The sequence below is a fragment of the Bombina bombina genome, chromosome 4 (genome assembly GCF_027579735.1).
Source record: "Bombina bombina isolate aBomBom1 chromosome 4, aBomBom1.pri, whole genome shotgun sequence".
NCBI lineage: Eukaryota > Metazoa > Chordata > Amphibia > Anura > Bombinatoridae > Bombina > Bombina bombina.
Window position 1 is genome coordinate 172348475 of NC_069502.1, and position 26702 is coordinate 172375176.

Consider the following 26702-nt stretch of genomic DNA (forward strand, 5'->3'; position numbering starts at 1 on the left):
ATTCCCAGGATTTGTTTTTTTCTCCACAAAGTATTGGAGAAAGAGTGATCAGCAAGTTCCTTAGAGGGACAGATCTCTGATTTTATCTATTTGGTACGTACGCGTTTGGCTGATGTTGTTCCAATTGTGCAATTTTTGTCAGGCTCTGACTAGAATCAGACCTGTGTTTGGACTACTTGCTCCTCTTTGGAGTTTGTATCTAGTTGTTAAGAACTTAATATCTTATGGAATGCAGAAGTTCAAATGGAAACCCCTTGAAGAACCTTATCTCAGACAGTTTTTGTTTTGGTTGCTATTTCTTCTGTTCGAAGAGTATCTGAGATTTCGGTTTTACAATATAATTCCCCTTACCTTCCTTTTTCTTCGGATAAGGTGGTGTTCGTACTGAACCTGGGTTTCTTCCTCAGGTTGTTTCCAACACGAATATTAATCAGGAGATTGTCGTTCCTTCCTTGTGTCCTAATACTTCTCAGGAGGAACGTTTGTTACACAATTTTGATGTATTTTATGCTTTCATGTTCGTCTTTCTTGTTTGTTATTTTTCAAGAAACCTTAGAGGTCGGAAGGCTACGGCTACCTCTTTCTTTTTGGCTGAAGAGTTTCCTCCGTTTTACTTTTGAGTCTGCTGGACAGCAGCCTCCTGAAGGAAGTACGGCTCATTCCCCTAGAGTCGTTGTTCCCTCATGGGCATTCAAGTATTGATGCTTCTGTTGGTCGGATTTGCAAGGCTGCAAATTGGTCTTCTCTTCACTCTTTTTCTAAATTTTACATATTTGATACTTTTGCCTCGGTTGAGTCTATTTTTGGGATAAAGTTTCTTCAAGCAGTGGTGCCTTCCGTTTAGGTTACCTGTCTTGTCCCTCCCGTTTCATCCGTGTACTATAGCTTTGGTATTGTATCCCACAAGTAAGGATGAAATCCATGGACTCATCGTATCTTGAAAAAGAAAAGGAAATTTATGCTTGCCTGATAAATTTCTTTTCTTTTTCGATACGATGAGTCAACGGCCCGCCCTGTTCTACTGAGACAGGTTATTACATTTTTGTTAAACTTCAGACACACCTGCACCTTGGCTTTTCCTTTCTCTTCCTAACTTCAGTCGAATGACTGGGTTGGGAGGGAAGGGAGGAACTATTTATACAGCTCTGCTGTGGTGCTCTTTTCCTCCTCCTGCTGACCAGGAGGTGATATCCCACAAGTAAGGATGAAATCCGTGGACTCATCGTATCGAAAAAGAAATACATTTATCAGGTAAGCATAAATTTCCTTTTTTGCCTCACAGAAACCTGACATATTAACAGGGGTGTGTAGACTTTTTATATCCACTGTATATATGTAATTGCGGATGCGGTTTTAAACCGTGATTAATCGCTGCGGTTTTAAAACCGCGAGAGTACGCAATTTGTTTTTTTTTTTTTTTACAAAAAAATCCTCAGATTGTCCTGAAAACGGAGGCAGAGAGGGAGGATGAGTGGCAGACCAGTGTGCGGACCTGGCGAAACGGCCATTTTGGAACAGATTGAAGAGTGTGTGGGGTTGGTCAAGCAGTGGTGTGGCGGTGGGACAGCTCAAAAGTGTGAGCAATAAAGTGAGTATTGTACAAATACTTTTATAGTGCTTTACTGACTTTTTTTTGTGGTTTGTATTTTTATGCTCCAAGAGTGCATTGGACATTGAGAAACATGTACAGTAAGATTCTGTAGTGTACTGTTAAATAAAGGGACTTTATACTATCTATCGGCTAGATTTAGAGTTCTGCGGCCAAAGGGGTGCGTTAGCTACTCTGGCTTTTTTTCTCCCGCACCTTTTAAATACCGCTGGTATTTAGAGTTCACAGAATGGCTGCGTTAGGCTCCAAAAAGGGAGCGTAGAGCATATTTACCGCCACTTCAACTCTTGATACCAGCGGTGCTTACGGACGCGGCCAGCTTCAAAAACGTGCTCGTGCACGATTCCCCCATAGGAAACAATGGGGCTGTTTGAGCTGAAAAAAAAAACTAACACCTGCAAAAAAGCAGCGTTCAGCTCCTAACGCAGCCCAATTGTTTCATATGGGGAAACACTTCCTAAGTCTGCACCTAACATGAACCCCGAGTCTAAACACCCCTAATCTGCCGCCCCCGCTATCACTGACCCCTGCATATTATTATTAACCCTTAATCTGCCGCTCCGTACACCGCCGCACCATGCATTATAGTTATGTACCCCTAATCTGCTGCCCCTAACACCGCCGACCCCTATATTATATTTATTAACCCCTAATCTGCCCCCCACAACGTCGCCGTCAGCTACCTACAATAATTAACCCCTAATCTGCCGACCGGAGCTCACCGCTACTATAATAAATGTATTAACCCCTAAAGCTAAGTCTAACTCTAACACTAACACCCCCCTAAGTTAAATATTATTTAAATCTAACGAAATAAATTAACTCTTATTAAATAACTTATTCCTATTTAAAGCTAAATACCTGTAAAATAAATCCTAATATAGCTACAATATAAATTATAATTATATTGTAGCTATTTTAGGATTAATATTTATTTTACAGGCAACTTTTTGTATTTATTTTAACCAGGTACAATAGCTATTAAATAGTTAAGAACTATTTAATAGTTACCTAGTTAAAATAACTACAAAATTACCTGTAAAATAAATCCTAACCTAAGTTACAATTAAACCTAACACTACACTATCAATAAATTAATTAAATACAATACCTACAAATAACTACAATTAAATAAACTAACTTAAGTACAAAAAATAAAAAAGAACTAAGTTACAAAAAATAAAAAAATATTTACAAACATTAGAAAAATATTACAACAATTTTAAACTAATTACACCTACTCTAAGCCCCCTAATAAAATAACAAAGACCCCCAAAATAAAAAAATGCCCTACCCTATTCTAATTTAAAAAAGTTCAAAGCTCTTTTACCTTACCAGCCCTGAAAAACAGAATTTATGCTTACCTGATAAATTACTTTCTCCAACGGTGTGTCCGGTCCACGGCGTCATCCTTACTTGTGGGATATTCTCTTCCCCAACAGGAAATGGCAAAGAGTCCCAGCAAAGCTGGCCATATAGTCCCTCCTAGGCTCCGCCCACCCCAGTCATTCGACCGACGGACAGGAGGAAATATATATAGGAGAAACCATATGGTACCGTGGTGACTGTAGTTAGAGAAAATAATTCATCAGACCTGATTAAAAAAAAACCAGGGTGGGCCGTGGACCGGACACACCGTTGGTGAAAGTAATTTATCAGGTAAGCATAAATTCTGTTTTCTCCAACATTGGTGTGTCCGGTCCACGGCGTCATCCTTACTTGTGGGAACCAATACCAAAGCTTTAGGACACGGATGAAGGGAGGGAGCAAATCAGGTTACCTAAACGGAAGGCACCACGGCTTGCAAAACCTCTCTCCCAAAAATAGCCTCCGAAGAAGCAAAAGTATCAAATTTGTAAAATTTGGCAAAAGTGTGCAGTGAAGACCAAGTCGCTGCCTTACATATCTGGTCAACAGAAGCCTCATTCTTGAAGGCCCATGTGGAAGCCACAGCCCTAGTGGAGTGAGCTGTGATTCTTTCAGGAGGCTGCCGTCCGGCAGTCTCATAAGCCAATCGGATGATGCTTTTAAGCCAAAAGGAAAGAGAGGTAGAAGTCGCTTTTTGACCTCTCCTTTTACCAGAATAAACAACAAACAAAGAAGATGTTTGTCTGAAATCTTTTGTAGCCTCTAAATAGAATTTTAGAGCACGGACTACGTCCAAATTGTGTAACAAACGTTCCTTCTTTGAAACTGGATTCGGACACAAAGAAGGTACAACTATCTCCTGGTTAATATTTTGTTAGAAACAACCTTAGGAAGAAAACCAGGCTTAGTACGCAAAACCACCTTATCTGCATGGAACACCAGATAGGGCGGAGAACACTGCAGAGCAGATAACTCTGAAACTCTTCTAGCAGAAGAAATTGCAACCAAAAACAAAACTTTCCAAGATAGTAACTTAATATCTATGGAATGTAAAGGTTCAAACGGAACCCCTTGAAGAACTGAAAGAACTAGATTTAGACTCCAGGGGGGAGTCAAAAGTTTGTAAACAGGCTTGATCCTAACCAGAGCCTGAACAAATGCTTGAACATCTGGCACAGCTGCCACTCTTTTATGTAGTAAGACAGATAAAGCAGAGATCTGTCCCTTTAGAGAACTTGCAGATAATCCTTTCTCCAAACCTTCTTGTAGAAAGGAGAGAATCTTAGGAATTTTTATCTTATTCCATGGGAATCCTTTGGATTCACACCAACAGATATATTTTTTCCATATTTTATGGTAAATCTTTCTAGTTACCGGTTTTCTGGCCTGAACCAGAGTATCTATCACAGAATCTGAAAACCCACGCTTCGATAGAATCAAGCGTTCAATCTCCAAGCCGTCGGCTGGAGGGAGACCAGATTTGGATGTTCGAATGGACCCTGAACAAGAAGGTCCTGTCTCAAAGGTAGCTTCCATGGTGGAGCCGATGACATATTCACCAGGTCTGCATACCAAGTCCTGCGTGGCCACGCAGGAGCTATCAAGATCACCGAGGCCCTCTCCTGATTGATCCTGGCTACCAGCCTGGGAATGAGAGGAAACGGTGGAAATACATAAGCTAGGTTGAAGGTCCAAGGTGCTACTAGTGCATCTACTAGAGTCGCCTTGGGATCCCTGGATCTGGACCCGTAGCAAGGAACCTTGAAGTTCTGACGAGACGCCATCTGATCCATGTCTGGAATGCCCCATAATTGAGTTATTTGGGCAAAGATCTCCGGATGGAGTTCCCACTCCCCCGGATGGAATGTCTGACGACGAAAATCCGCCTCCCAGTTTTCCACACCTGGGATGTGGATCGCAGACAGGTGGCAGGAGTGATCCTCCGCCCATTGAATTATTTTGGTCACTTCTTTCATCGCCAGGGAACTCCTTGTTCCCCCCTGATGATTGATATATGCAACGGTCGTCATGTTGTCTGATTGGAACCTTATGAATCTGGCCTTTGCTAGTTGAGGCCAAGCCCTGAGAGCATTGAATATCGCTCTGAGTTCCAGAATGTTTATCGGGAGAAGAGACTCTTCCCGAGACCATAGACCCTGAGCTTTTAGGGATTCCCAGACCGCGCCCCAGCCCACTAGACTGGCGTCGGTGGTGACAATGACCCACTCTGGTCTGCGGAAGCTCATTCCCTGGGACAGATGGTCCAGGGTCAGCCACCAACGGAGTGAATCTCTGGTCTTCTGATCTACTTGAATCATTGGAGACAAGTCTGTATAGTCCCCATTCCACTGTTTGAGCATGCACAGTTGTAATGGTCTTAGATGAATTTGTGCAAAAGGAACTATGTCCATTGTTGCAACCATCAACCCTACTACTTCCATGCACTGCGCTATGGAAGGACGAGCTTAGAAGTTTTGATTTTCTGACCTCTGTCAGAAAAATCCTCATTTCTAAGGAATCTATTATTGTTCCCAAGAAGGGAACTCTTGTCGACGGAGACAGAGAACTTTTTTCTATGTTCACCTTCCATCCGTGTGATCTGAGAAAGGCTAGAACTATGTCTGTATGAGCCTTTGCTTTTGACAGGGACGACGCTTGTATTAGAATGTCGTCCAAGTAAGGTACTACTGCAATGCCCCTCGGTCTTAGAACCGCTAGAAGGGACCCTAGCACCTTTGTGAAAATCCTTGGAGCAGTGGCTAACCCGAATGGGAGGGCCACAAACTGGTAATGCTTGTCCAGAAAAGCGAACCTTAGGAACTGATGATGTTCTTTGTGGATAGGAATATGTAGGTACGCATCCTTTAGATCCACGGTAGTCATAAATTGACTTTCCTGGATAGTGGGTAGAATCGTTCGAATGGTTTCCATCTTGAACGATGGTACCCTGAGAAATTTGTTTAGGATCTTCAAATCCAAAATTGGTCTGAAAGTTCCCTCTTTTTTGGGAACTACGAACAGATTGGAATAAAATCCCATTCCTTGTTCCTTTATTGGAACTGGGTGTATCACTCCCATCTTTAACAGGTCTTCTACACAAAGTAAGAATGCCTGTCTCTTTATTTGGTTTGAGGATAAGTGAGACATGTGGAACCTTCCCCTTAGGGGTAGTTCCTTGAATTCCAGGAGATAACCCTGAGAAACTATTTCTAGCGCCCAGGGATCCTGAACATCTCTTGCCCAAGCCTGAGCAAAGAGAGAGAGTCTGCCCCCCACTAGATCCGGTCCCGGATCGGGGGCTACTCCTTCATGCTGTTTTGTTAGCAGCGGCAGGCTTCTTGGCCTGCTTACCCTTGTTCCAGCCTTGCATCGGTTTCCAGGCTGGTTTGGGTTGTGAGGCATTACTCTCTTGCTTAGAGGATGCAGAATTAGAGGCCGGTCTGTTCCTGAAATTGCGAAAGGGACGAAAATTAGACTTATTTTTAGCCTTGAAAGACCTATCTTGTGGAAGGGCATGGCCCTTTCCCCCAGTGATGTCTGAAATAATCTCTTTCAATTCTGGTCCAAATAGAGTTTTACCTTTGAAAGTGATGTTAAGCAATTTTGTCTTGGATGACACATCCGCTGACCAAGACTTTAGCCAAAGCGCTCTGCGCGCCACAATTGCAAACCCTGAATTTTTCGCCGCTAATCTAGCTAATTGCAAAGCGGCATCTAAAATAAGAGTTAGCCAATTTAAGTGCGTGAACTCTGTCCATAACCTCCTCATATGGAGTCTCTCTACTGAGCGACTTTTCTAGTTCCTCGAACCCGAACCACGCTGCTGTAGTGACAGGAACAATGCACGAAATTGGTTGTAGAAGGTAACCTTGCTGAACAAAAATCTTTTTAAGCAAACCTTCCAATTTTTTATCCATAGGATCTTTGAAAGCACAACTATCTTCGATAGGAATAGTAGTGCGTTTGTTTAGAGTAGAAACTGCCCCCTCGACCTTAGGAACTGTCTGCCATAAGTCCTTTCTGGGGTCGACCATAGGAAATAATTTCTTAAATATAGGGGGGGGGGACAAAAGGTATGCCGGGCTTTTCCCACTCCTTATTTACTATGTCCGCCACCCGCTTGGGTATAGGAAAAGCGTCGGGGTGCACCGGAACCTCTAGGAACTTGTCCATCTTGCATAATTTCTCTGGAATGACCAAGTTGTCACAATCATCCAGAGTAGATAACACCTCCTTAAGCAGTGCGCGGAGATGTTCTAATTTAAATTTAAATGTCACAACATCAGGTTCAGCTTGTTGAGAAATCTTTCCTGAATCTGAGATTTCTCCATCTGACAAAACCTCCCTCATGGCCCCTTCAGATTGGTGTGAGGGTATGACAGAACAATTATACCTGGCAGACAGTCCCTAAGGTCGAGGGGGCAGTTTCTACTCTAAACAAGCAAACTACTATCCCTATCGAGGATAGTTGTGCTTTCAAAGATCCTATGGATAAAAAATTGGAAGGTTTGCTTAAAAAGATTTTTGTACAGCAGGGTTACCTTCTACAACCCATTTCGTGCATTGTTCCTGTCACTACAGCAGCGTGGTTCTGGTTCGAGGAAAAAAAAAAAGTCGCTCAGTAGAGAGACTCCGTATGAGGAGGTTATGGACAGAGTTCACGCACTTAAGTTGGCTAACTCTTTGATTTTAGATGCCGCTTTGCAATTAGCTAGATTAGCGGCGAAAAATTCAGGGTTTGCAATTGTGGCGCGCAGAGCGCTTTGGCTTAAGTCTTGGTCAGCGGATGTATCATCCAAGACAAAATTGCTTAACATCCCTTTCAAAGGTAAAACTCTCTTTGGGCCAGAATTGAAAGAGATTATCTCAGACATCACTGGGGGAAAGGGCCACGCCCTTCCACAAGATAGGCCAAGAATAAGTCTAATTTTCGTTCCTTTCGCAATTTCAGGAACGGACCGGCCTCTAATACTGCATCCTCTAAGCAAGAGGGTAATGCCTCACAGCCCAAACCAGCCTGGAAACCTATGCAAGGCTGGAACAAGGGTAAGCAGGCCAAGAAGCCTGCTGCTGCTAACAAAACGGCATGAAGGAGTAGCCCCCGATCCGGGACCGGATCTAGTAGGGGGCAGACTCTCTCTCTTTTTGTTCAGGCTTGGGCAAGAGATGTTCAGGATCCCTGGGCACTAGAAATAGTTTCTCAGGGTTATCTTCTGGAATTCAGGGAACTACCCCCAAGGGGAAGGTTCCACATGTCTCACTTATCCTTAAACCAAATAAAGAGACAGGCGTTCTTACATTGTGTAGAAGACCTGTTAAAGATGGGAGTGATACACCCTGTTCCAATGACGGAATAAGGAATGGGATTTTACTCAAATCTGTTCGTAGTTCCCAAAAAAGAGGGAACCTTCAGACCAATTCTGGATTTAAAGATCCTAAACAAATTTCTCAGGGTACCATCGTTCAAAATGGAAACCATTCGAACGATTCTACCCACTATCCAGGAAGGTCAATTTATGACTACCGTGGATCTAAAGGATGCGCACCTACATATTCCTATCCACAAAGAACATCATCAGTTCCTAAGGTTCGCCTTTCTGGACAAACATTACCAGTTTGTGGCCCTCCCATTCGGGTTAGCCACTGCTCCAAGGATTTTCACAAAGGTACTCGGGTCCCTTCTAGCGGTTCTAAGACCGAGGGGCATTGCAGTAGTACCGTACTTGGACGACATTCTAATACAAGCGTCGTCCCTTTCAAAAGCAAAGGCTCATACAGACATCGTTCTGGCCTTTCTCAGATCTCAAGGAAGGTGAACATAGAAAAGAGTTCTCTGTCTCCGTCAACAAGAGTTCCCTTCTTGGGAACAATAATAGATTCCTTAGAAATGAGGATTTTTCTGACAGATGTCAGAAAGTCAAAACTTCTAAGCACGTGTCAAGTTCTTCACTCTGTTCCACGTCCTTCCATAGCTCAGTGCATGGAAGTAGTAGGGTTGATGGTTGCAGCAATGGACATAGTTCCTTTTGCACGAATTCATCTAAGACCATTACTACTGTGCATGCTCAAACAGTGGAATGGGGACTATACAGACTTGTCTCCAGTGATTCAAGTAGATCAGAAGACCAGAGATTCACTCCGTTGGTGGCTGAAACTGGACCATCTATCCCAGGGAATGAGCTTCCGCAGACCAGAGTGGGTCATTGTCACGACCGACGCCAGTCTAGTGGGCTGGGGCGCGGTCTGGGAATCCCTGAAAGCTCAGGGACTATGGTCTCGGGAAGAGTCTCTTCTCCCGATAAACATTCTGGAACTAAGAGCGATCTTCAATGCTCTCAGGGCTTGGCCTCAGCTTGCAAAGGCCAGATTCATAAGATTCCAATCAGACAACATGACGACTGTTGCGTATATCAATCATCAGGGGGGAACAAGGAGTTCCCTAGCGATGAAAGAAGTGACTAAAATAATACAATGGGCGGAGGATCACTCCTGCCATCTATCTGCGATCCACATCCCAGGTGTGGAAAACTGGGAAGCGGATTATCTGAGTCGTCGGACTTTCCATCCGGGGGAGTGGGAACTCCACCCGGAGATCTTTGCCCGGTTGACTCAATTATGGGGCATTCCAGACATAGATCTGATGGCGTCTCGTCAGAACTTCAAGGTTCCTTGCTACGGGTTCAGATCCAGGGATCCCAAGGCGACTCTAGTGGATGCACTAGTAGCACCTTGGACCTTCAACCTAGCTTATGTGTTTCCACCGTTTCCTCTCATTCCCAGGCTGGTAGCCAGGATCAAACAGGAGAGGGCCTCGGTGATCTTGATAGCTCCTGCGTGGCCACACAGGACTTGGTATGCAGACCTGGTGAATATGTCATCGGTTCCACCATGGAAGCTACCTTTGAGACAGGACCTTCTTGTTCAGGGTCCATTCGAACATCCAAATCTGGTCTCCCTCCAGCTGACGGCTTGGAGATTGAACGCTTGATTCTATCAATGCGTGGGTTTTCAGATTCTGTGATAGATACTCTGGTTCAGGCCAGAAAACCGGTAACTAGAAAGATTTACCATAAAATATGGAAAAGATATATCTGTTGGTGTGAATCCAAGGGATTCCCATGGAATAAGATAAAAATTCCTAAGATTCTTTCCTTTCTGCAAGAAGGTTTGGATAAAGGATTATCTGCGAGTTCTCTAAAGGGACAGATCTCTGCTTTATCTGTTTTACTTCACAAAAGACTGGCAGCCGTGCCAGATGTTCAAGCATTTGTTCAGGCTCTGGTTAGGATCAAGCCTGTTTACAGACCTTTGACTCCTCCCTGGAGTCTAAATCTAGTTCTTTCAGTTCATCAAGGGGTTCCGTTTGAACCTCTACATTCCATAGATATTTTTTTTTTTTTTTTTTAAATCTTTTTATTTAATTGGAGGAGAAGTTATGAACAGAAAACAAGAAATACATAACATATCCAGAACATAAGATATCAAACATTTGATTCTAATGAACTCAAACATAACATGCTAACTGTATGAAGAGAGAAAAAAAATTTATCAGAGTTTCTTGGATTCTGCGTATCGCTTCAAATATAACAAGTCATCTCTAACAGAACATCTTATCTTCTTCCTCCAATATCTTTTCTCTAATCTATTATTTAATTTGTAGGGACACTCAGTTACCATCTGCAAATCCTGACCTGCTTTCATCTGTCCCTTAGCCTAAATCGTGAGTCCGCCTGCTTTATTCCTATCTTAATCCAGTCTTGAATTTAAATAAGTGCAGCCCTGCACCTACCTGATATATTTTCTATTACGCTCAGGCTTTCTCACACAAAACTCAATAAATTAAAACAATAAATGTTTCTACCCGGGGGGAGGGGGGGGGTGAGGGAGAGGGAAAAAAGCAGAGAAAGAAAAGAGAAAAGAAAAAAAAGAAGAAAAGAAGAAAGAAAAGAAAAAAAAAAAAAAAACATGCCGCTTAATCTCCAGTTTACTTTTGCTTTTGTTAATTTTTCACATTAACGGCTGTATGCCCAGTTTGAAGGTAATGAACCGTTCAAGATTAATTCCAGGAAGGGTATGGAGTCCTGGAAAGGCGAAAGCATGTAGTATTGAACAGGTGTGGGTTCACTATGAATATACTTTTTCCATTTCTTAAAAAATATAGTAACCTGTTTAACTGCATCTTTATCCAGTCCTACTATCTCTAGCATAATCTGACTTCTCATGGAATTTGTGAATTCAATGATGGTAGGAGAATTTCTATGCTTCCACCTTTTGCATAAATGATTCCTTGCAATCAAAATCGCCAGATTTATGAATAATCTTTCCCCTATCCTTTGAATTGGATACAAGAAGAATATGTGTTCTGCCTTTAACTCTATCCTGTCTCCTGTTTTTCTGTTTATCCAGTATTGGATTTTACTCCAGAATTGCGCAATTTTTGGGCAAGTCCAAAAGTAATGCAGCAGATCCGCATTTACTTTGACATTTAGGGCATGTGGCCTGTGATTGAGACCACTTGGCAATTCTGGCTGGGGTTAGATAATAATTGTTTATTACCTTATACTGTGATTCTCTTAGATTGATTCTATCAGTTGCCTCCCTTGTTCTCTCAATGCTATCTGTTATGTCCTTATCTTGCAACTCGGGAAAATGTGATGCATATTTCTGTTTACAGTGATTTATATGCAATGCTCCTTCTTTACTCATAATGTATTGATACCAAATTGAGATTGATCTGATACCTGCCTTATATAAAGTTATCCCTGCCTCGATATTTAATTGTGCCCAATGCTTACTAAACCTACTATCATAATCATTTATAAAATGACGGGCCTGTAGGTATGCATAGAAATGCTTGGATGGCAGGTTATATTCGCGGGTCAGATTTTCAAAAGATCTGATATCCCCCGTGCGAGGTTCTTTTAATTGTGATACATAGATCAGCCCTTTCTTTTCCCAAGTATGGAATACGCTATTACAATACCCTGGTGGGAAAGCAGGATTACCAGTAATCGGTAATGACCTAGAAGTCTGAAATTCTATCCCTAGTATTGAGCAATATTTCTGCCATGCGATCACTACATTGGCAATTGTGATTAACCTGCTTATATTACTAGGTAATTGTTTATACGGATAGTGTAACACAGCCTGCAGGTTAAATGGTTTGATTAATTCATTTTCGTGTTCGTAGTAAGTTACATAATCTGATTTGCTGAGCCAATCTGCCCCAAATTTAACCAAGGATACTATATTATAGTATTTTATGTTTGGGCACGAAAAACCTCCAAATCGTTTTTCCTGCGTCAATTTATTGTATGCAATACGTGAAGTCTTTTTCCCCCAGATAAAAAAAGCGCAAGCTTTGTTATAGCTATCAATATCTCTCTTGTGCAATAAAAGGGGTAGATTTTGAAGCAAAAATAAAAATCTTGGGAAAATAATGGTTTTGATGACATTTATGCGGGCTGAAATAGATAAATAATATAAGTTCCATTTTGCTAGATCATGCTGTAGTTTCTGGAATAAATCTTTAAAGTTGAGCTGGTACCAGTGTGCTGGGTTCTTAGAAATCTTGATACCTAGATAGTTGATAACCTGTACTTCTCTGAATTTCCCAGAATAACTATTTCTATTTTTTGTGATCCAAAGAATTTCTGATTTGTTAATGTTTATTTTATATCCAGAGAAGGAACTGAATGTGTTTAATATCTTCACAAAACTTGGTATAGACTGCCTCGTATTTTGTAAAAATATTAACAGATCATCTGCGTAAAGTGCCACAGAAACCTTCTGATTCCCCACAGAAATTGGTGGAAGAGACTTTCTTAGATATATGGCTAAAGGTTCCAGTGCGATATCAAAGAGTAATGGTGAAAGCGGGCACCCCTGGCGTGTTCCTTTGCCCAGAGTAATATTTTGTGATAGCTCACCGTTGACCAAAAGTTGAGACCTGGGTTTATTGTATACTAACCCGATCAAGTCGACCAGGGCGCCGGAAAATCCAAACCTTTTCAATGAGTTTATTAGATGGTCCCAGATGATTGAGTCAAAAGCCTTCTCGGCATCTACAGTGAGTAATGCTATATCTTCCCCCTGATTTTTCTTTCCGGCGTCCTGGTCAACCCGATGGAGACAGTCCATGGTAGTAAGGACTCTACGCATGTTTCTGACTGCGTTTCTGCCTGGGATGAAGCCTGCCTGATCAGGATGGATAATTTCTGTAATGGATTCCTTCATTCTTTCCGCAATAAGAGACATTAAAATCTTATAATCTTGATTAAGAAGCGAAATTGGCCGATATGACGCTACATTGGTTGGGTCCTTCGCTTTCTTATGAATTAGAGAGACTACTGAATCAGAAAAGTATAATGAATTCATATCTTTCTGGAGATAATATTGGTTAAATAATTTGGTTAAGGTACCCGCTATCTCTGCCTTCATGATTTTATAAAACTCTGCCGGTAGGCCATCTGGCCCGGGCGCTTTGCCAAGTTTAGATTTTTTTATGATATTTGATATTTCGGTTTCGGTGATGGGGGCATTCATTTTCTGTAATGCTGCCTGCGATATCTGGGGAATGTCCAACCCCAGCCAGAATTGCTCTTTTTGCCTTTCGTCCACCTCTTCCCTTGCAGAGAGATTACTATAATATTCAAAAAATGCCCTGCAAATTTCATCTTTATTACTCAAGAGTTTCCCTTCAGACCGAATTGAAAGGATTTGATTTGATTTTTTTCTAAATTTGACCAACCTGGCCAGATGTTTGGCCGATATACCTTGACTGCCCTGAAATGTGGACCTATTTTTCTTCTCTTCGTATGCCCCGATTTTATTCAAGAAACATTCCCTTTCCAATCTAGCTGCTTTGTATATATCCCAATTTTCCTTATTGGGATTTCTGAGATATTTCACATATTTATTTCTAAGTTGGTTTGCTAGCTGCGTTTCTCTCAGTTTATTTTTCTTGTTCCTTTTTAATCATGTAGGCTTTTACTTCCCCCCTGATAACCGCCTTGCCTGCTTCCCAGAATACCTTGGTCTTGTTTATGTAATCTATATTCTGTGTGGAGTATTCTCTCCATTTTTGCTGTAACCAATTTGCAAATGGTACACTTTTATACATGTATTGGGGAAAACGGAAAGAGTTTGCAATTTTTTTGGGGGGAGTACTCCACACAATCCTTATATCAATAATTGCGTGATCGGATAATATTATCTCCGAAATCTGAGACTCGATCTGATTTCTCATAATGTGTTCGTCTACTAGGAACATATCAATTCGGGAAATTTTTTTATGCGCCCCTGACTCGCAAGTAAATTCCCGAGTGTCTGGGTGCTGGATACGCCAGGCGTCCTGTAATTTCAATACACGAGAAAAACTCTGCAGCCGCTTCGCTTCCCTATTATTAGCCACTCTACGCCGGTTTTTATACCGATCTAGGTCAGGACACATTGTGCAGTTAAAATCTCCTGCTACAATCAGGTTCTGCCCGATATATGAAGATATAACCTTAATCATCTTTTCCCAGAACTTAGGGTCCCAGTTATTCGGGGCATATAAGTTACATAACGTCCAAATTTTCTTATCTATTTTCAGTTGTATTATTATGTATCTCCCACCTGGGTCTAATTCCTGCTTGACTATACTATATGATAGGTCCCTACCAAGCAAAATTGCTACCCCTTTTTTACGTTTTTCACAAGGTGTGGCAATTATTTCCGCTATCCAATTTGTTTTCAATTTACTTATCTCAGCCTCTTTAAGATGTAGTTCTTGTAGTAATATAATGTCTGGATGGTGTTTTCTAACTTGCTTGAGGACATTTTTACGCTTAATGGGAGATGTTATTCCCCCCACATTCCACGAAATTAATTTAAGTGAATTATTCATTTATTCAAAAACTGTACCTATTGAGATTAAAAACAAATTACACAGCAAACAGAGAGAAAGAGAAAAAAAAAAAAAAAAAAAATACAAACAGCACGCAGGTATCCCTCTCCCCCCTTTCCCTTTATTACTAACCAGCCCACCATTCTAATCTCCAAAGCCTATGAATGCCTTTGTCTTTGAGTGATGCTTAGACCTCTATATTGTTGTCTCTACAGAATTCCTTTGCCTCTTCAATAGTGTTTAGTGTGGTGACACCGTTCATGCCCAGTACCGTAATTTTCGCAGGGTATTTCATGGTTGCCTTCAACCCTGCCCTGATTAATCCTGAGCAGAAAGGTGCCATCCCACGCCTCTTTGAGGAGGTCTCCATTGAATAATCCTGGAATAAAAGGATCTGCTTGGTGTCTGTAGTAAGAGTCTGGGCCTGCCTGTATTTCTGCATGATTTTAACTTTGTCTTGAAAGTTTAGGTACTTTATCATCACCATTCTTGGTCGCATACTACCTTCTTTTGACTGTCTCACCATGCCGACCCTATGTGCTCTCTCCACCTGGAAACCTCCCTCCGCTCCTTGTAGACCTAGCAGTTTTGGTAATGTCAGTGTACTAAATAATAAAAGGTCTTCAAAGTCTCTTGATTCTGGGAGACCAATCACACGCACATTGTTCCGCCTGGACCTATCTTCAAGATCCTCAATTTTAACTTTTAATAACTTAATCTCATCTGAATGTGTGTCCAGCACGGTTTCCTGTCTATAATGCGTGTCTTCTATATTCGAAATTCTAGCTTCTACCTCCGTTAATCTGTTTGAAAATTGTTTTATTTCATTTGATAGCTCTGACATCTCCCCTTTTATTATTTCAAATTGTGGCAGGATTAATTCTGCAAGCTGGTTTGTAGTGAGTTGTTTTTCCTGGTTCAGATCTGGACTTCTAACTGATAATTCTTGTAAATTCTCCTGCGAGGATTTTTGTTTTTTATCCTTCCTTATAGGCATGGCTGGAGATTTACTTTTAGAATTTGTAATATATTTCTCCATTTATTACGCAACTCCAAACTAATATCTGATTTAGTCCCTGTTTGGTCTCAGCTGTAAACTCTCTCTACCCTGCAATTGATCCTTTATGATCCACTTTATCTGAACAGACTGTTCTGTGGTAAGTTACTCTTAAACAGTAAGAAAAAATACAGATTTAGTTACATATATAGCCTGTTACATATTGCAGCACAAAGTACCGCTTAAATGTGCCATATAACATTTACAAGAAAAGATAACACAGTGCAGACCCCCTTTTGCAAATTAACAGAGTTACCTAAAAAACAGGAAATTTAGGTGGTGTAAACTGAGATTGTCTACTGATTTCTAGAATTTAAACAATAAGCAGCCCACTATTTTAGTTATAACTTATGAGGATAACTCCTGCTATGCGGGCTTAGTCACTCAGGTGCACACCCTTTTCAAAAATGCTTCTGCCCAGCTTAAATTAAGTTCTACTCCTTTGACAACTCATACAGCCTCCTATGACCTTTTTTTCATATGAGCAACTATAAGGGCCTGCAGCCTCAGGCAGGATCTGAAACACACAATTCAGAGCTGATAAGAATTACTTTAACCATTATCCTCTTTTCTGTATGTACCATGCAAGCTACAGCTTTTTTTTTCTTTTTTTTCTCTCTTTTTTTCCCTTTTTTTTTTTTTTTTTTTTTTAAAGAATGTAGCCTATATTGCTCTTAAATATCAGATACAATGTGTAGATTTGACCACTACAGCAGAAACCTGTCCTATCTAATAGGATTTTTTTGTGCCTTATAATATACATTCAACTTTCTATTACATCATGATTTTTACCACTGCACCGTAGAAACTTTCAAGATTTTTTGCTAGTAAGTGAGCAATCATCTAAATATTTCAAATTTTTCTACTAGGTACAGACATAGAGAAAAGAAATTATAACAGCCCTCTGCCTCCCGTGGTGTCCCCTTTGCTTGATACAGTTCTGAGAGTACTCAGGGCCCTTATAATGCCAGACACAATTATGGATAACAGCCTCTTCAAGGTTGTCTATAGTCAATATCCCTTTAATATTTTTTCCTTAGGTTGTGGGCAGAAAAGAAGGGGACAGATAAGGCAGTATCCCTCCTCCTGCAGCAAAATAAGTGTCTCCCTCCGAAAAGTTATAGCCACTCTCAGTCCTATGTGCACAAGAGAAAAGAAGGAAAGTCCAATTCCCCAACTATGCTCCCACTCAAAAATATGCAAAAACAAACAGAAAGAGGAAAAGTCTGCTTCCCCGCTATGCTCCTTCTGCCATAGCTTATTGGTGAAACACACAGCCAGCTCCGTTCTGTCACCAACAGTACCGCCTGTATCACTCAGCTTATAATAAAACTTTAAGCTGCCCCCAAGGAAAAGGTAATCATTATACTTACCCCCCCTCGTCTTCACGGCTCATTCGTGGCTGATCTCCGGTGGCCACTTCTCTCTGAACGCTCTCCTCCAGCTACTAGCGTTCTTAGCTCACCTTCCGAGCTTCCTGTGGCCTTCACACCAACCAGCTCTTGGTGTCGCACCCTGACGTCAGAACTACTCGCCGACTTACAGAGGGGGGGGGCACCGATCTTCCGGCAGCAGTGTCTCCAGGTTCACCGGCCGCTCCCGGCTTCCAGCTTGCAGGTATGTGGACGTTTTGCCTGGGCTCTACCTCCTTCTTCCTTGACACCCGCTCCTTCTCGCTCAGTCAGGGAATTTGAGCTGCCTTCACTGAATTTAGGGTAACTTGGATGTTTCCCCTGGCTTGCTATGCAGCGACTCTTCGGCGTAACTGTGGAGAACTGTCTTTTATGCCCTTCTAGGCTTTATGAGCAACCACCGTCTGGTCCAGTGCTCCCGTTATGGGTTAAAAGCTTAGTCCTTTTATCATCCCTTTCTCACAGGCTTTAGAGAAGAGATGGAAGCATACAGATGCAAGAATAGGCTGCTCCCAATCAGCCCTTTTTTTGGGATCTGTAGAGTTTCCTTAAGCCAGCTTTTAATCCTCCGGCCGGGCTTGTACTTTACACCCCGCAATGAGGCTCAGTGGCTTGGAAGTTTTTCAGAGCTGATACTGCTCCACGCTGCTCCACACAGGTGAGCTTGAGCGTGCACCTCCACCTTCACGCTCCTCCCACAGGAAACTCCGGAGAACACTACATTCCATAGATATTAAGTTATTATCTTGGAAAGTTTTGTTTTTGGTTGCTATTTCTTCTGCTAGAAGAGTTTCAGAGTTATCTGCTCTGCAGTGTACTCCGCCCTATCTGGTGTTCCATTCAGATAAGGTTGTTTTGCGTACTAAGCCTGGTTTTCTTCCAAAGGTTGTTTCCAACAAGAATATTAACCAGGAGATAGTTGTACCTTCTTTGTGTCCGAAACCAGTTTCAAAGTAGGAACGTTTGCTACACAATTTAAATGTAGTCCGTGCTCTAAAATTCTACTTAGAAGCTACAAAAGAATTCAGACAAACATCTTCTCTGTTTGTCGTCTATTCTGGTAAAAGGAGAGGTCAAAAAGCAACTTCTACCTCTCTTTCCTTTTGGCTTAAAAGCATCATCCGATTGGCTTATGAGACTGCCGGACGGCAGCCTCCTGAAAGAATCGCAGCTCACTCCACTAAGGCTGTGGCTTCCACATGGGCCTTCAAGAACGAGGCTTCTGTTGATCAGATATGTAAGGCAGCAACTTGGTCTTTACTGCACACTTTTGCCAAATTTTACAAATTTGATACTTTTGCTTCTTCGGAGGCTATTTTTGGGAGAGAGGTTTTGCAAGCCGTGGTGCCTTCCGTTTAGGTAACCTGATTTGCTCCCTCCCTTCATCCGTGTCCTAAAGCTTTGGTATTGGTTCCCACAAGTAAGGATGACGCCGTGGACCGGACACACCAATGTTGGAGAAAACAGAATTTATGCTTACCTGATAAATTACTTTCACCAACGGTGTGTCCGGTCCACGGCCCGCCCTGGTTTTTTAATCAAGTCTGATGAATTATTTTCTCTAACTACAGTCACCACGGTACCATATGGTTTCTCCTATATTTTTCCTCCTGTCCGTCGGTTGAATGACTGGGGTGGGCGGAGCCTAGGAGGGACTATATGGCCAGCTTTGCTGGGACTCTTTGCCATTTCCTGTTGGGGAAGAGATATTCCCACAAGTAAGGATGACGCCGTGGACCGGACACACTGTTGGAGAAAGTAATTTATCAGGTAAGCATAAATTCTGTTTTTATCTTAGCTGTGAGCTAGCTGGCGAGTGCTGGATGTTTCTATGTGTTGTATTACTTTTTATTTGTAATCTCCCTTGGTTCTTGCACCCATTCCGGAAAGGGGTTAACTGCCTGTGGCTCTGGTGACATCACAGCTTTTTTGGAGTGCTATTTAGCACCCAGGGCTGGATGTTACTGAGTCACAGGATGTGTACCTGATCAGGTCTTGGAGTGCAGTTCCCTTCCATGTTTTGTATTTTCTATGGGTGATTACAGCCACCTGTGCACCCCTTCTTTGTTCTCAGTTTGTTTAGCTTTGTGAGCTCGCATGATGGTGTGCCTGTGTTAGGGACTCAGGCAAAGGAAAGGACCTTGACGTGGTGCCTGAGCTTTCCCATTTGGCCAGATGCGGTGACTAACTTTTCCAGTTGTGATTTTATCTTAGCTGTGAGCTAGCTGGTGAGTGCTGGGTGTTTCTATGTTATATATATATATATATATATATATATATATATATATATATATATATATATATATATATATATATATATATATATATATATATATATATATATATATATATATATAAAAATAATGTGAAGAACTTAGGAATGTAAAATATACTTAAAGTGAAAGTAAACTTAGCTCTTCAGCTCTGCAGATTTACATAAATCCTTAAAAAACAACAGCACTTTCATTCATGATATTTTTTAATTGTGTACATAAATACCCTTTTCGCCGCATTTAACCGCATATTTTTGGCATCTTCAATTCAGCCCGTTGCAGATGAGTCAGTTTATTTCCTGGTCACGTTTTTTGCAGTTACCAATTGACTTTCTGGCCGATCGGCGGCCAGAAAGCTACGTCACAGCCTGCCCGCATCGAATGCGCATGCGCGGAGTCCAATATAAGCACGGTGATGTCAGTCGCGCGTTCACAATTCGCGCATGCGCATTCCTGACGATCATTTGCTGCCAAGATTTTCAGTGTCCTAGCCAAACAGTTTGACGCATGCGCGTTTTCAATAGGGGATGAGAAAGTTCGCATGCGCATTTGTACGCCGATCGCCGATTAGCGCATGCGCAATAGATCACAAAATCGTGAACGAGCTTTCAAGCCTACGTGTAGAGCGGGTGGGACCGCTCTATACGTAATGAATACAAAATCCAGGAAGAGGAGGGTGGGAGGAGTAAAGCCAAGAACGGTAGGGAAATAAATAATAGAAATATAAACAATTAGATTGAAGTAAACGGAAAAAAAAACATGCGAAAATGTTATATTTCACCTATAGATTATTATGATATATTGCAATGAGGAATAATTTACTTTCACTTTAATGCGCTTTTGAGCTTTGCGCTTTTAGGTGTCGGGTTAGCGCACATGTAGAATTAGTCATCTTAAAGTGAGTTATGGAATTATTAAACATATCTTAATTATTAAAAATTATGTTGTACTAAAAAATATACGTATATGCATTTGTGATTGGTTGATGGCTGTCGCATGATACAGGAGGAATGGAAATAGACATAACTTTGAAATTTGAAAAAAATGACTACACGTGTGGAGCTCAGACTAAGTGGTATTGCATTGTCTCTTTATCATGCATATGTTGATTATGCAAATATACTGTATTTACTGATCCTTTAAATCCTTCCTGTGTTTGTAAACCTATTGCTGGCTTCTAAATATTCTACCTTGTTTTAAATTCTTCATTTTAAACCCCTTTATTTCTCACTCCTTCTCTTTCTCTCTATTTCTCTCACACACACACATATATTTTAATCCCTAGGAATGTATACATTTTGATATATTAAAAATGCTCCCATGTCCCTTTTTAAAACATTGTAATATTTGTAAGCAAACTATCACTTCTATTCTAAACGGGTCCATGTAATCCTCCTGTTACAGGCTGCCTTCCCTGTCTTGTGTTTATTGTTCTCTCAGTATAGTTGTGCAGAATCGGTTGTGAACTACTGGTAAATATAATAATACTAGTGGTAAATTTCTTGCAACCCATAGCCACTGTCTATTTTATTTTTTTTCTGCAAGATCCTCTTATTCCTAATCTATACATTATGGTTTAGAATCAATAATGGTAAATAGCTATGTATACAAACAACATTTTTTTTTTTATTCACTTAATTTCAATGCAATTATCAACTATCTGCAACATCTATGGCAAAGGCCAGTTTATCCTTGGTCTCTATTGATCCTATATTCTCTGTACATTTCACTATGCTCAGATATATTGTCTATCTCACAAACCACTTTATTTGAGAAATGAAATATGGGCTGCTGTAGACAGTGATTGTTTAGTCTGTAGTCTCGATGGTTGAGGTGTGATTTATGGTCTCTACATCGTTATAAAGGGGAGCATCTAGGGTGGTAACAGCTATATTTTTTTTTTAGGGAGTCTGGACACCATGCTGGCTGACTATGATGTAATATCGATATCTGGTATCCAGCAACACTCTCTAAGGAAGCGGGAACTGAACCCTGAGGCTCAGATTGAGCGAATGCTCAGCTTTAATGCACTGCAGAGGTAACAGCACTAGCCTCAATTGCCTCCCCTGAGGTTTCTAGTTTTGTAATATTTTACACACTAAATTTCTTGGTGCGCTTTTTACCACTATATAATAGATGCATACATATATTTTAGGCTGTCCCATGTGTTTGGATTTAAAAATAAATAAATTAATTAATATTAATATAGATATATGGAGAATAACCCAAAAAGTTAGGAGCCAGGGGTAAAATTCTAGGAGCCAGTGGCTCCCAGGCCCCTGGGTTTGTCGAGCCCTGGTCTAACTATAATAATTATTAGGAGAGCATAAGTGAGTTACTGCCAAGCTAACCTGTTTAATGCAAAAGGAGTACAAATAAAAATATAGTTTGTAGGTATAAACATTCATTAGTAGTAGTTAGGGGTATTTAATTTCCCCTGGTCAATTTTAGTCCATGACTGATAATTGATGCTTATTATTCAGGGTGGATTTCATTAGATATGCTTAGGTAGATCATTGAAATGACTGAAATTATTTGGAGGTGAACTATCTCCAGTTTAATTGGTTAATCATTCATATTTTCACCTGTACTTTATTGGAAGGAGAAAAATGATTATAGTAATAATAATTTAAATAGTTTTATTTAGCTAAAAGCATAAAATTTATTTTTCGTTTCTAAAAATTTTATTCTCGATCTGAAACCCAAATTTTTTATTTATTTTTTTCTTCATGATAATGTCCCTTTAAGGTCTATTTATCAACTAATATCATTTAATAAATTTATCAATTAATTTATAACATTTTGCTGTAAAGAAGGGGCATGTTATTTCTGCAGACACAAATTCATAGTTTTGAGAACTACAAAACCAATAATATGTGAAAATATCTTCAAGATAGAAAAATTCTACAAAATAATCTGACAGAAACCTTTGGGAGAGCATGAGATTTTGAATGGATTAATGGAATTAATTTACCAAAAACAAAACATTACAGCCATGAATATACAACATCTTGCTATATAATTAAAAATGAATCTCTATTTCAGGATGAATAACCTTTTGGATGATATTTCTTCTACAAGATACGACGAGTCCATGGATTTCATCCTTACTTGTGGGATATTAACCTCCTGCTAACAGGAAGTGGCAAAGAACACCACAGCAGAGCTGTATATATAGCTCCTCCCTTCCCCTCCACCCCCAGTCATTCTCTTTGCCTGTGTTTGTACTAGCAAGAGGTAAAGTGAGGTGTTAGTTTTAGTTTCTTCAATCAAGAAGTTTTTTATTTTAAATGGTACCGGTGAGTACTGTTTCCCTCAGGGGGATATGGAAGAAGATTTCTGCCCTGAGGTTGATGATCTTAGCAGCTGTAACCAAGATCCACGTTGGTTCCCACAGAGCCTCTGAAGGTAATACTAGAGACATCTTCAGTGTGGAGAACGGTTTATGCTACAAGCAGCATTGAGGTATGTGCAGCCCTTTATTTCTGAGGAGACTTGGTATATCAGAACTGGCTGACATTTATTTCCCTGTAGGGAAGGGGTAAGCAGTAGACCTGTTAAACAGAGGGGGTGACATTTGGGCCAAAACATTTATAATGGACAGAGTGCTGAGTGCTACATTATAAAGAGACACTGGGAGATATGTTTAGCGGTTTTGTTGTTTGGGAAACACTTATTTCAACACGTATTGAAAGTTACTTAGGGGTAAAGATTCCACATGGCTTATATTGAAAACCGCTTCACCATGCGGTTTTTCAGGCCTACTCGGTCATCGGTCCTGATGGGCGGGGCTTATTTTCGCGTGCTCAGACGCGCTCTGTATTCTGGCTGGGAAGCAGCAGGCATTAGCTCCGGTGGAGCCTAAGCAGAGTTTTCCCTCTCCGGATTGTTGTCGAGTCCTTTCGAAGTACCCTGGGGGCAGGTAGGCGCCACTGAAAGGGCCTTACATTGTAAAAAAGCATATTTTAGTAAAGATAGTGTGCCTAAGGCTGATTCTCAGTCTGAAGAGAATCAGGATATGCCATTCCAATTCTCCCCAAGTGTCACAACCTTTAACGCCCACACAAGCGACGCCAAGTACCTCTAGGGCGTCTAATTCTTTTACTCTGCAGGAGATGGCTGCAGTTATGTCAACTACCCTTACAGAGGTATTATCTAAATTACCAGTGTTGCAGGGTAAACGCAGTAGGTCAGGTATTATTATGAATACTGAATCCTCTGATGCTTTATTGGCTATTTCCGATGTACCCTCACAGTGCTCTGAGTTGGGGGTCAGGGAATTGTTGTCTGAGGGAGAACTTTCAGACTCAGGAAATGTTACCTCAGACAGATTTGGACGTCATGTCCTTTAAATTTAAAGGGACACTGAACCCAAATTTTTTCTTTTGCAATTCAGAAAGAGCATGCAATTTTAACCAACTTTCTAATTTACTCATATTATCAATTTTTCTTCATTCTCTTGCTATCATTATTTGAAAAAGAAGGCATCTAAGCTTTTTTTTGGTTTCAGTACTCTGGACAACACTTTTTTTATTGGTGGATGAATTTATCCACCAATCAGCAAGGACAACCCAGGTTGTTCACTAAAAATGGGCCGGCATCTGAACTTACATTCTTGCATTTCAAATAAAGATACCAAGAGAATGAAGAAAATTTGATAATAGGAGTAAATTAGAAAGTTGCTTAAAATTTCATGCTCAATCTGAATCATGAAAGAAATTTTTTGGGTACAGTGTCCCTTTTAAGCTTGAACACCTTCGCCTGTTACTTCGGGAGGTTTTAGCGACTCTGGATGATTGTGACCCTATTGTGATACCACCAGAGAAATTGTGTAAGATGGACAAATATCTAGAGGTGCCTACTTACACTGATGTTTTTCCAGTTCCTAAAAGAATTTCGGAAATTGTAAAAAAGGAATGGGATAGACCAGGTATACCGTTCTCTCCCCCTCCTAATTTTAAGAAAATGTTTCCCATATCAGACACCATTCGGGACTCGTGGCAAACAGTCCCTAAGGTGGAGGGAGCTATATCTACCCTGGCTAAGCGTACAACTATACCTATTGAGGACAGTTGTGCTTTCAAAGACCCTATGGATAAGAAGTTAGAGGGTCTTCTAAATTATTTATTTATTCATCAGGGTTTTCTTTTACAACCTACGGCTTGCATTGTTCCAGTTACTACTTCAGCAGCTTTTTGGTTTGATACTCTAGAAGAGTCTCTGAAGGTTGAGACTCCATTAGATGACATTTTGGATAGAATTAAGGCTCTCAAGCTAGCTAATTCTTTTATTTCAGATACCGCTTTTCAAATTGCTAAATTAGCAGCGAAAAATGCAGGATTTGCCATTTTAGCGTGTAGAGCGTTATGGCACAAGTCTTGGTCTGCTGATGTTTCATCAAAATCTAAACTTTTAGCTATTCCTTTTAAAGATAAAACCCTATTCGGGCCTGAATTGAAGGAAATCATTTCTTACATTACTGGAGGTAAAGGCCATGCCCTACCTCAGGATAAATCTGTTAAGATGAGGGGTAAACAAGACCCTCTGCTTCCTCTTCCTCCACAAAGCAGGAAGCGTATTTTTCTCAATCCAAGTCAGTCTGGAGACCCAACCAGGCTTGGAATAAAGGTAAACAATCCAAGAAGCCCGCTGCTGCTACAAAGACAGCATGAAGGGGCGGCCCCTGATCCGGGACCGGATCTAGTAGGGGGCAGACTTTCTTTCTTTGCTCAGGCTTGGGCAAGAGATGTTCAGGACCCTTGGGCACTAGAAATAGTGACCCACGGGTATCAATTGGAATTCAAGGATATTCTCCCAAGAGGGAGATTTCATCTTTCACGATTATCTGCAGACCAGATAAAAAGAGAGGCGTTCCAAAACTGGAACAGGGGCAGGGGTTTTATTAAAATCTTTTCGTGGTTCCCAAAAAAGAGGGAACTTTCAGACCCATTTTAGATCTCGGGTGTCTAAACAAATTTCTCAGAGTCCCATCATTCAAGATGGAGACTATACGAACGATTTTTACCAATGATCCAGGAGGGTCAATATATGAATACTGTGGACTTGAAGGATGCATATCTTCATATTCCTATCCACAAGGATCATCATCAATTTCTAAGGTTTGCCTTCCTGGACAAACATTATCAGTTCGTGGCTCTTCCCTTCGGGTTGGCCACAGCACCCAGAATCTTCACAAAGGTTCTAGGGTCCCTTCTGGCGGTTTTCAGACCGCGAGGCATAGCAGTGGAGCCTTATCTGGACGACATTTTAATCCAGGCATCAAATTATCATCTGACAAAAGCTCACACGGACATAGTCCTGTCTTTCCTGAGAGCTCACAGTTGGAAGGTGAACATAGAAAAGAGTTCACTAGTTCCACAGACAAGGGTTCCTTTCTTGGGAACTCTGATAGACTCGGTAGACATGAAAATATTTCTAACAGAGGTCAGAAAATCAAAAATTCTAAATACTTTGCAAGCACTTCAGTCCTTTCCTCGGCCATCAGTGGCTCAGTGTATGGAGGTAATTGGATTAATGGTAGCGGCAATGGACATCATTCCATTTCCTCGCTTTCATCTCAGACCACTGCAGCTGTGCATGCTCGGACAGTGGAATGGGGGTTATGCAAATTTATCTCCTCAGATAAATCTGGATCAAGAGACCAGAGACTCTCTTCTTTGGTGGTTGTCGTCGGATCATCTGTCCCAGGGGACTTGTTTCCGCAGACCCTTGTGGGTGATAGTGACAACGGACGCCAGCCTTATGGGTTGGGGTGCAATCTGGAATTCCCTGAAAGCTCAGGGTGTTTGGACTCAGGTGGAGTCTCTACTTCCAATCAATATTCTGGAACGGAGAGCAATATTCAATGCGCTTCAGGCGTGGCCTCAGTTGGCTTAAAGGGACAGTATACACTAATTTTCATATAACTTCATGTAATAGACACGACTATAAAGAATAAGATGAACAGATACTGATATAAAAATCCAGTATAAAATGGTTTAAAAACGTACTTGGAAGCTTTCAGTTTAGCTCTGTTGAAAAGGCAGTTTGAAAGCCCACTGCAAGTGGGAAATAAGACACTCCCCCCCTCCCC

The 26702-nt window shown here is 41.0% G+C and overlaps 1 protein-coding gene across 1 annotated transcript in view; it reads left to right on the forward strand.

Annotated features, from left to right (window-relative positions):
* ADAM17 (ADAM metallopeptidase domain 17) overlaps positions 1–26702 on the forward strand; it is a 306921-nt gene that overhangs the window by 16617 nt on the left and 263602 nt on the right. The window contains exon 3 of the mRNA XM_053709701.1: positions 21515–21647. Within this exon, the coding sequence (XP_053565676.1) occupies positions 21515–21647 (133 nt within the window). The remainder of the gene's footprint in view (positions 1–21514; positions 21648–26702) is intronic.